General features: G+C 40.8%; 1 protein-coding gene across 2 annotated transcripts; it reads left to right on the plus strand.

Moving 5' to 3' along the window:
- The first annotated feature begins 824 nt into the window (after positions 1-824).
- ppm1db (protein phosphatase, Mg2+/Mn2+ dependent, 1Db) lies at positions 825-5,906 on the plus strand. 2 transcript variants are annotated; one of them, XM_061300007.1, is made up of 7 exons: positions 825-1,491; positions 2,428-2,656; positions 2,812-2,936; positions 3,031-3,212; positions 3,299-3,526; positions 3,740-3,827; positions 4,201-5,906. In XM_061300007.1, the coding sequence occupies exons 1-6, from the start codon at positions 975-977 to the stop codon at positions 3,821-3,823; spliced, it is 1,365 nt and encodes a 454-aa protein (XP_061155991.1). In that variant the 5' UTR covers positions 825-974; the 3' UTR covers positions 3,824-3,827; positions 4,201-5,906. The 2 variants fall into 2 exon arrangements, with proteins under 2 accessions (XP_061155991.1, XP_061155992.1); XM_061300008.1 differs by having other exon boundaries at positions 4,204-5,906.
- Positions 5,907-11,799: the final 5,893 nt, after the last annotated feature.

An 11,799-nucleotide genomic window follows, 5' to 3' on the forward strand; every position in this document is an offset into this window, starting at 1 on the left:
AGCCCAGGCATGCAAATATGATCAGGATATAAAAGAAAAAGAACAAAGGTTTTTATAGGATATACTAAACAGGTGTTAGGTTAATGACAAGGGTGTGATACCGTTTGTTTACTGATTGACGCACCAATAGCATGTTAAGTGAACATAACCGTGAAGTGTCTATTTCTAAAAGCGAGGGAAAAAACATGTATTTGTCTGGATTAATACTGCCTCCACATGGCACTACTGCAGCACTGCTCGGTGAAATACTGTACCTGTCATGCATAACACTGTACCTGTTTTAATCAACATCATAGTCATGCATTGGTTGGCTGGATACAATTTTGTGAGTGAATACTAACTGACTTTGTAACTGACATTAATTACAAAGCAGTTGTAATGATGCAGATGAGATTTAAATAAAATATGAAACATACCATGAACCGTCTTGTTATAATGTTTAAGTTGCGCCAAAAACAAATATTCTTCTTCTGTAAAATAATGGAGAGGGAATCAGGATAGGGCTGCTATTGCCCGAACGTTAGTTTTAAAGAATATTTTAACTCCAGCAAGCATTGCATCAATAGAATGTCATATTACTTTGAATTGGAAAATTGTAAACATTTAACAATTCTGAATAAGACATGCGTTACTGTCAAATAACTGCCTAACCATAGACTATTCCTCTACCAAATCATAAAATTAAAGTGCTTTGTTTTTATACAAAATGTTGTTGTTGTTCCACATTATGTATTTATACGGAGAAAAAAAATGTAAATTATGAGACTGCAGACGAAGGGTGTCAGAACAGCGTCATGACGTCATGACGCACAACGTGACGCGTGACGTGCGAAAAAGGATAAACAAAAAAGGAAGGAAGCCGTCGGCCATACAATCGCGGCAAAATCGGTTCAAAATTTTAGCCCGTGAGCTGCAGTTAGTCGCTACGTGCACCCTTTTGTTGTCTCGGTAGGCAGCATTGGGTGTTAGCAATCATGGACGATGCAATCATATTTCGTATGAGTGCGTTTTCCGAGCAAGGAGGGAGGAAATACATGGAGGATGTTGTCGAGATCAGAATCGAATATGAGCCGACGTCGGCGGCTAGCGAAGACTACACAAAGTCACACGGACATGTGGGACAGGACAACGCGGAGAGCGACTCGCCGAAATCCAGCGAAAGCGAGCTGCAAGCGAAGAATGCGGCAACCGAGCCTGGCCCGGTTTCTGCGATGTGGGTTGAAAGCCTGTCTAGCAAGGACACCAGCGACCACGGCGCGCCGCTATCAGACGAAAAAGTCGAGGAGCGTCTTGTGGACACTCGGAGATCCGTGGCGTTTTTCGCCGTGTTTGACGGTCACGGCGGCCGCGAAGCGGCCCATTTTGCCAGGGAACATTTGTGGGATTTATTAAAAAGACAGAGGGGCTTTTGGTCAAAGGATCATTCGGAAGTATGCGCGGCTCTCCGGAAAGGATTCATCGCCTGCCACCATGCAATGTGGAAACAACTACGTAAGCCTTGCCTTATATTTTGTTCATGTAGGCGGTCACGCCTTAAACATCAACCTACACTCTTTATGGAGGCAGGAGCTTATTCAGCTGAGCTGGTTATATGACATCATAAAAAAAAAACCCACCGATGCCACCTAGGTGTGTTTTAATGATTAGGGAACGTCCGCACACCGGCCAAGGGGGAGACCCAATACAGAACAGTCCAGAACAATGGGCAATAAAAATATGCACCCAATTGTTTACAATTATTATTATTAACCTATCTGTTTAGTCAGATTTGCTTTGTTCTCTTCCTTTCTTTTGGTGTCGTTTTTGTCGTGTCCGATGTTTATATTGTCTGTTTATTTATGTAGTTAACTGCAGGCAACTGAAAAGTATCTATTTACCTATTTTGACAACTTGGCACAACGGGGAAAATTTGTTTAACTCGTTTACTAAGTTAAATGTGCAAACACTGTTTTTTTTTTAATGTGCAGAAACCAATAAATATTAAGAAAAGAAAAAAAAAGATTAACCAGACAGCTGACCCAATTGTTAAAATCATGGCAAACAGTGAATTGAGTGCGTGGACGGTTTAGTTACTGCAAAAGGAGATGAAACAACATTAGTATTAGTGGTGACCCCTTTCAAGTAAGCTAGAAATACCATCTGGGAGAAACCAAACGGCCAGTAACCATAGATTAGAGCTGCCCATGAGAATAGCGTTCAGCCTTCTTAGTGGGAGTGTTCCTTGTGTCCCTCAATGGATGGAAGCAATATTTTTCATGATCACTTCATTTTGCAGGTTTACCTGATAATCAAATTTTCCAAGAAAATCTCTGAATTGACTTCTACTTCAAGCAACCATTAAAATGCATGAAACTATTGAGAATATTGACATTTGCATTGCAATGCACGTCAGAATAAGTCATTTTTCTCTTTTTATTTTATTTGCAGCGGAATGGCCTAAAACAATAACAGGCCTGCCCAGTACGTCAGGCACCACAGCCAGTGTGATTGTGATCCGTGGTGTTCACATGTATGTTGCTCATGTGGGAGATTCAGCGGTAGTGGTTGGAGTGAAAGAAAATGAATCGGATATTACACTTCAAGCACTGGAAGTCACACAAGACCATAAACCTGAACTACCGAAAGAGAAGGAAAGAATCGAGCGATTGGGTGGAAGGTGAGTGGGGCAGGATGGTTTATTTTGCAGGATTCAATACTTTTTGTCATCTCACATAAGTAGTAGCAGTTGTTTAATTCAGAAGGATTTAGATTTGTCTGGCGACAAATGCTTATTGGCCCCTGTGTGACATGCTGTTATTTACTTGACTGCAGTGTAATGAAGAAGTCTGGGGTGAACCGCGTTGTGTGGAAGAGACCCCGACTTACCCACAACGGGCCAGTGAGAAGAAGCACGGTCATCGACCAGATCCCCTTCTTGGCAGTGGCACGATCGCTTGGTAAAGGCACTCACCCCAAAAAATATTCCGCTTAACACTGCAGTTTATTTGACACGCTATAATGTCAATGACACATTTTATTCTCTGCTGAAAGGTGATTTATGGAGCTACGATTTCTACAGTGGAGAGTTTGTGGTGTCGCCAGAGCCCGATACCACAGTGATGACCCTCGACCCCAAACGACATCGCTACGTTATTCTTGGCAGTGACGGTTTATGGAACATGATGCCTCCGAAGAATGCCGTCAATATGTGTTATAGCCATGACAAAATGGTGGTGCGTAATGAATGAACATATCTTGTAGCATTTGTTAGCGTGCTTGCTTTTTTAACTGTAATTGCAATTTTTTTTTTGCTATTTAGGGGCCAAAAGGAATGTCTTGCGCCTGCCGGTTGGGATGCACCGCGCTACTCTTTTGGAAAGAGCGCATGCTTCGCGCAGACAACACAACAGTGATTGTACTGGCGCTGCAGGAGCGCGGTGGCCCTACTATCCCGACGCATCGAGACGAAATTATGGTGGATATGGCTCAAGGAATCGACCACATTCCCTTCCCGGGAACCCCTTATAACGTATATGAGGTTCCAAAGGTCAGTGAACTTCAGTTCGTCCAAACTGAACCACTGAGACAGGATCTGTTTCAAGAATATATTGTTGGTTTATTCTCCACCTTTCCCTGTGTCGCTTTTTAAAAAAATATATCGATATGCTATTATGCTAGCTTCAGAGACACAAGTTCAAAGAAGACTTTCTCAGTGGAACAGTGGTTCATCGTATCATTCTTTTGTTTTCGGGGCCAATAGGCGGAGCGCGAGGATGGCATGTTTCATGAAGAAGATGAGATATATGGAGAAGAACATGAGGGATGGACATGCCTGGAGTGGTAGTCAGGTGAATGCTCATAAAACTGTGTCAAACTATCAGTGTCCAAGCTAGAGTAGCCAGTAGCATATGCACTATTTCTCACAAATCAAAAACAAATTGACCTTAAAGTTAATTGACGTTTCCATTTAAAAATAGAAAAAATACTCATTCAGCAGATTGGCATACTTAAAATTTCATCTTGAATTCCAAAATATTATTTCCTTCAGTTTATGGTCAGAAAAATATGGTATGTTCTTAAGGTTTCCCTCCATCTCATTATTGAATTTAAAATGATAAGTTTGTATGGTAACAGGTATGGTATTAGTTGAGTAATGGAATGCAATGGTTTTTTTATATATATATATATATATCATGTTCTTGTTGTTACTGCCTTTTTCAGCAGCACGAAGCAAAGAATGCTTCCTGTCTACATCCTAAGACTTTGGAGCAGGCATTTGGGACGTATGAGGCAGCTTTCTTTGCCAGCGCGCATGTCTTGCCTGACGTAGACTCGTGGGAGCCCCGCTGTCCCCCTTAGACAGGCCACTGAATGGGTTTCAAAAGCAGGAGTCAGCACTTCAGATGGACCGGACTTCTGAGTCGCTCTTCGGCCGTTGCTCCTGACGTCGTCGGTCAGTGTGGTCAATCCCAAAATAAAAGTTTGCCTCATAAGATTCCTCGCAGCAAAAGCGAACAATGGTGCGATATTCACAAGCGAGAGAGCGACAACACGGCCACAGTAACACCAGGCTTTCTTGTGTGTGTACTGAGTGGACAAGCCTCTTTGGACATATTTTGACTCTATATGTATAGACATTTATTTGTAAATAGATGGAAAACGATGAGATTTTCAATGTGCTTGCTTTTTATAATTTTATCATTTGGCTAAAGTCCCTGCCCCACCTTTAAATTTTAGTGTTTACAGATCTTGTAGATTATGTTCAATGTATGCTGTCTATTTTCATACTTATACATGAATATAATGACAATAGTATATATCGACAGGATATTTTGATGGGTAAAAGTTTCACCAGTCACTTAGAAGGATTTTCCTCTTTAGAAATCAAAGTCTATTATAGAATTATTGGGATTTTATCACTTTCTTTTATCTAATGTGTCTAGAATTCAGACCAGTCTTCAGCAGGACCCAGACATTCTGCTGCGGATATTTAAATTTTCCCCTCAGTACTGCAATGCTATTTTTATGCCCCATGAGCCTCATGAATTGTGGGAGCGACTTCCGGGTGGGTTTTGCTGCTTGATTCATATTCCACAAACGCAATATTGATCTAAATACCGTGTTTCGACTTTTAGGGGTTATAATCATTTTAAAAAGGGAAAAAGAGTCTTGGAAAGAAATCCAATTAAATTTGTGTTAACATGTTTGTGCTCTCCACCAGTATCTCGTCATCTTCCTCTATTGTTTTAATCGGTACATATAGTAACCTATTTAAACGATTTACACTCGGCTAATGAGATTCAATGACCTCTTGTGTACATTTGTAGGAGATTTGTGTCTTAATCCACCCCGATATGGTACTGTCTTAGAATGAGTACCCATTATCGCATCAATTCCATCTTGATGTGGCAGCTGAATTGTTTTAGTTGATTCCGTTGCCTTTTTTGTTACATGAATTGTTGCCTTAGCACAAACAAGTTGGTGCTTTTCATACAAAAAAATCAAGATATGTAAGACGTTCCCTGATACTTTGACCTGTGGTTTATTTTATTTATCGTGCACCTTCGATTTTCCACACCAACGTCACAGAACATGAACTTTTAGGCTGTGACATGGAATCTCCTGCTACAGCTACAGGCATTTTTGTTTCTTTTGTACAGTATGTCATTATGCAATAGGAGTTTGTACAGTACATTATTATGCAAAGTAATCGGATTTCCAGAAGTATGGCATGCTCAGATCAATTCTGTGTTCTGAAGTTTGCGGGACTAATGGATGTTAATGGACGTGCTGTGTTTTGACAATTGCAACACTTTTGTTTTCCTGTCACCGCCACTTCTCAGGACTAACTGTGTGAGGTACATTCTTCAAAAGTGACTGGATATACACCCTCTGTGTTGTAATAAAGTTTCCATTTTACAATTGGAGCGTTTGGGTTTGATGAGAGGGTTTCACAGGCTGACACTTGCAAAGATGTCTTCTACCAGTAGATGGCAGCAATTGTTATGGAAAAAAAGTTTCATCTTTAACAAAACGCCACTTTTCTTTAGCTGAGCTTCACTGGCATCTCTTTTGTAGTGTTTTAGTGTACCCTTCTACTAGCCACTCTTGATTAACACTAAATGGGATATTTGATTTTTATTGATCATACAGTGAGTTGAGCAATATTGCGACATATGTCTTGTATATGAAGGGGGTAAAAAATATACGTACATGCATTAACACTTTTGACCTTATGTTAATTTAAGGGGATGCAGGGTGCCACTTATGTGGTGTTATCTACTCATCCTATAAATTCATTGTTCTTTCACCATCAGCCATACCTGTGGGTTAAACAAAGCTGAAAATACTTAATCCGTTTTTAAAAATTGTTTTAATGAAGCCACTGCCAAGTGGATCTGAGAGGTTCCAATAGATTGTTGGCTAAAAAGTAAGAAAACGCAATCTTTCAAACCTTGCCTTAAAAGGTTTTGAAATGTTTACCATATATTTCCATTGCAAACATACGGACAAAGATTACAAAGTGATGGTAGTGGTGTCTGGCCCTGAATATTTCATGCGTTGTCAGCCCAACATCTGCTGACCTACCTCGCACGCAACTACCCACTCTTGCTGCATAAACTGTCACTCTCCATTAGCCGACACATCATCACCGGTGTCTCCCACTTGTCTCACGACTCTTCTGCTCGGATTCCTAACAAATATGCATCTACAGCAAACCGTGTGGGAGTTACTTTAACACTTTGTTTTTTTTGCATAACTTCATTCCCACCTGCTTTCAACTCCCACTCGCACTTTTCAACTCAACACGGATGTGCCGCTTTCCGTCTCGCCCGCATCCTTAGGCGGGGCCTCAGTTCTCCCCACGTCTGCTGTCCCCCTTCTGACAGTATCAGTGATGTTTCAACAGGGTTTTAATGGTCTGTCGTCTGGTACACTGGGGAGGCTGTGGGCTAAGTACTAAAAGGAGCAAGACCGCTCAGGATAATGGGAGATGACGTGACCTTGTTTCCTCTCTCGCCTTGATCGAAGCAGTCTCCTTGATTTCATGCACACTGATCAAATGCGATTTCGAAATAATCACTCTTGGAAAGGAGTTCCCCAAAAAGTTTTGTGATCCTCTTGTCAGCTGTTTATCGCTGGCTTCATTGGACTCACATTTATGAGCTGATCCTAATGACAGCAACAAATAAGGGGAACTTGTTGCACAACATGGGCTCTGGCTGCTTGCTTAGTGCCTCTAAACTATCGTCCCATCTGTATGTACTCTTTGATCATTATCATGTGGACATTTGCAGTATAGTGAATATGGTAAACATGACCTCTGACATATTTCAGGGTCAGCACTACGCAGGTTCTATTCCTATCTATCAAACAGGACTCACCGAGTGGTCCGTGGCAATGCGACCTCTGAGCTCTATAACGTTACGTGTGGTGTCCCGCAGGGATCGGTACTCAAACCAATTCTATTTCATATTTATATGATTCCGCCTGAGGACATAATATGTAAATATAACATTGGTTTTCAATGGTACGCGGATGACACTCAATTATATATGCCGTTATCGATGACAAATCCAGATGTGTGTGTGAGACGATCATTGGGACTTTAACCTTAACTTAAATCTGCGGGGCTGTTGTAATCTTGACGCGTGCCTTGCGGAGATGAAACAATGGATGTCTCTCAATTTCCTTCATCTTAACCCAGATAAAACTGAGATGTTGATAATTGGTCCAGCTCGTTATCACCACTTACTTAAGGAAACCACTATAAATATGGATGACTGTACTATCACTCAGAGCGATACTGTAACTAATAGGGGTGTAACGATTCATCGATACACATCGATTAATCGATATAATGCCCTACGATTTATTGGCATCGATGCTAAACGTAAACATCGATTTATATCGCCGTGTTTGACATCGGACATTAGACGCAACTTTATTTTGAAATCCAGTTCATTGTTGCTTGCTTCCTCTTTCCGGGAGCAGTGCGCGGCGTTGTTGTGTTGTGAGCAGAGGAGGCACGTGAAAGGGGAGTCGACAACTAGTACGCGGCTCCTGGGCTGGTGCTATGGCTAGTGTCCAAAAAGACGAGGAAATTTGCTCCCCTTTAGACTTCAAATCATTTGTTTGGAAGCACTTTGGATTCCAAAGAAAAGATGGCTCAACGGACAAGACACGTGCAGTTTGTAAATCCTCCCATGCGGTGATCAAATATTCAGGGATCACAAATCTCTATATTTATATTTAAAGAAAAAACACGACATCAAAGTTCAGTGTTAAAATAAGCACTTTGTATACTACAATACTCTTGTAATTTCCTATATAAAGAGTTTGCAGTACCTTGTTGATTTTGCGTATGAATTGTTATAAATCAGGATATTGTTCTATATTTTTTATTTAAAAAAAATATATACATATCGATCGTAGAGCACTATATCGTGATATATCGTTAATGAATCGCACCAGGCTTTAAGATATCGGCAAATATCGTATCGTAGTTCTTTGTATCGATATGATATCGTATCGTGACAAAACCCGCGATTTACACCCCTACTAATTATAGATGTAGGGTTGTAAATATATATAGTGTCAGTATAACCAGAACAGAAATGTACAAGCGGAGTAAGACTGATGAATAAATATATAGATTATATAGAATTATATGCAGATATGGACAGTATATGCAGGTAATACAAGTGTTATTTTGGTGGGGTTATTGTGCTGCAGGGTTCAGCATGATAAGAGTTCAGGGGGATGACAGGGGTGTTGTGCTGCAGAGTTTAGGGCGATGACGACAGAGTGGAAAAAGCTTTTCCTCAGTCTACTCGTCTTGACCCAAAGACTTAGGGTCAGTGTAATAAGCTTACTGAATTAACAATTTAGAGGGGATAGTTCGCTCTTTGCATCTTAGCTGGCTGTGAATTAGTCTTTAAAGTAACTGTGAGCCTTTTTGCTCACGATATACGCTATGTGTTTGCAGGTATAACCCACACCTTTCAATTGATTTGAGAAAATTAAACGACTTTGACGTTGGCATTACCAGATTGATAAAGGCCCTTTTCTAATATTGAAATGTTGACGTACTTCAGTCGAATCCATGCCAAACATACTAAGAAACAAAACATTCTGAGAAACCTCAGTGGTAAATACGTTCTACCGTCAAATGGGAGCTGTGACCTAAAGATCTCATTTTGGGACTGGATTTAAAGGGTCGCTCAGGTTAAGAACCTTAACTGCCCGTAAATCGCTCGATAGACATACAGTGAAGGAAATGCTTTGATTGAGGGGACGTAGATTGTACTCTATATGCGCAGTATGAAAGCAGAATTGCGCATGTTTTTGTGCGAGGTTTAGTTAAAAGCTCTGTTTCTTAAGTCAATGGATCAAAAGAAAATGTGAGGGCTAGTTCCTGAGCAAAAGCCAAGATGTTTGAAAGGTTGATAGAAAATGTTTTATTGATATGCTGAAATGAAAATTGGATAATTGAGTGACACCGTTGGACCTTTGTTAAGTCTCAATTGACTTTCTGGAAAGTATAGTGCGAGTGTGCAAAATCTCATTTGTGTTATAGCATTTCTGTTGCCTTGCGCAACCATGGCAGGAAGTAATAAATAATCCTCTGCCATAGTCTTGTTCCAGCCGGGCTCCCAGTAGTTTCTAATGCGCTTACACTCACCAAACCTTTGAATCCTGGATTGAAATGTCATAGGGGGTCATTGCAGTGATCCAAAGGTAAGAAGTGTCACCTGTGACACCTGTGTTTTATTAAAAGATCCAACTCGATTGACCCGATGGTTATATACACCTCTTGGAACTTGACTGACCAAGCTTGTTTTCCGTCCAAAGATATATTGCCTTTGATCATATTTTCCCATACCACTGCCTTATTCAATATGTTAATAAAAGAAGGATAGTATTTTGTGAGTTGGTTTTTAATCAAATTACCCTAATGAGCACATATAATCAACAGTAAAAATCTATTGTAACTTTTAGTTTGTACGTTTTACCAAAAACAGAAGGTGAATCAGTTCTACTTTTACCAGTTCTTTTTTTTATGGGTGTATCTGTTCTTCTACTTAAGTACACAGTCTGAGTACCTTTGCCATCACTGTTGGTTTGTGAGTGATTTACTTCACAGGATCACACAACCCCCCCCAAAAAAAACATGTGGAAGGGGAAGTTGCCAAGGAAGAACCCATTACATTTGATTGCGGATGTGGCTATACGGTAGATGCTCATAAAGGATTGTAATACCTCTGTTGGAGTCACTACGGCCTCAATGGAACCCTCAAACCTCTTCACCATGTCCTTTGAATCCATGGAAATTCTGGATATGTTAGGTGACTGTAACCTAAGCATCTCCCTGTGCTTATGCTGGAATTCTGCAAAGCTGTGGAGGATTTTTTTTTTTTTAGTCCTCCCAAATTAGAAAAAAAGGGAGAACAAAGACATTGCCAGATCCAGGAAATTCGGCTCAGTTAGAACAAACCACCGGAACAAGAATTTTTTAAGTATTCACCAAAGTGTTGTGAACTCCTTCATGGAGGAGGCAAGTGACATCATATTCAAGTAAATGATTCCACATATGTCAAAAGTTTACTTCGTGACAGCAGAATCAATTTATAAAGTCAGTGTTAAAAAAACAAAACAAACCATACTTAGCGCCTTGACAGCATATTGTGGCATTGCATGTTTCGTGTGACGCTTCGCGGTGAGGAGGGCTAAGTAGAGATAAGTGAGGGCCTGTGATATCAACATCGAAGAGTGGAAGAGAATTCCAGTGGTGAATTCCATGCCTAAAAGGGTTACGGCAGAGCTGGAAAATAATGGTGGCCACACAAAATATTGACATTTGGGTCCAATTTTGACATTTTCAGTTGGGGTGTACTCACTTTTGTTGTCAGCATTTTACACATTCATTGTTGTATTTTGAGTTACTTTGAAGTAACAATAAATTTACTTTGCTATTCAAGCTCTACAGTGACTACTTTACATTGTCTCAAAGTGTCATTTCTTCAGTGTTGCCCCATGACAAGATATAATCAAAACATTGCAGAAATGAGAGGGGTGTAGTACCACAGGCTTAAAAAAAGGTAGGCCAAGGGGATTTCATTCCCTGAATCAATGCAGGAGAGCAGCTTAAGGTGACGTCTTTTAGTTTGTAGTATTATTTTAGATGTATTTATGCTGCATACAATATACCTTATTAGGTATATTGCAATATTACTATTCCACCTAATTAGGGTGGAATAGTAATATTGTATTCAACTGATTCTGTCCTCCTTGCTAAAACCGTTTTCAAAAGAGTCAATATTGTGAGCAAACATAACAATTACTTTCAAACCACGGAGCCACAAATATCCGTCCGTCCGCCCGTCCGTCCGTCCATCCATCCATCCATCCATCCATCCATCCATCCATCCATCCATCCATCCATCCATCCATCCATCCATCCATCCATCCATCCATCCATCCATCCATCCATCCATCCATCCATCCATTTTCTATACCACTTGTCCCCACGGGGGTCGTAGAGGTGCTGGAGCCTATCCCAGCAGTCATCGGGCAGTAGGCGACGGACACACTGAACCGGTTGCCAGCCAATAGCAGAGCACACAGAGATGAACAACCATCCACACTCACACTCACACTTACGGGCAATTTGGAGTGTTCAATTAGCCTCCCAAGCATGTTTTTGGGGAAGTGGGAGGAAACCAGAGTGCCCAGAGAAAACCCACGCAGGCACAGGGAGAACATGCTATCTCCACCCAGGGAGGGCCGGAGGTGGAATCAAACACACACCTCTGAACT

Source organism: Syngnathus typhle, linkage group LG15 (genome assembly GCF_033458585.1).
Source record: "Syngnathus typhle isolate RoL2023-S1 ecotype Sweden linkage group LG15, RoL_Styp_1.0, whole genome shotgun sequence".
NCBI classification, from domain to species: Eukaryota; Metazoa; Chordata; class Actinopteri; order Syngnathiformes; family Syngnathidae; genus Syngnathus; species Syngnathus typhle.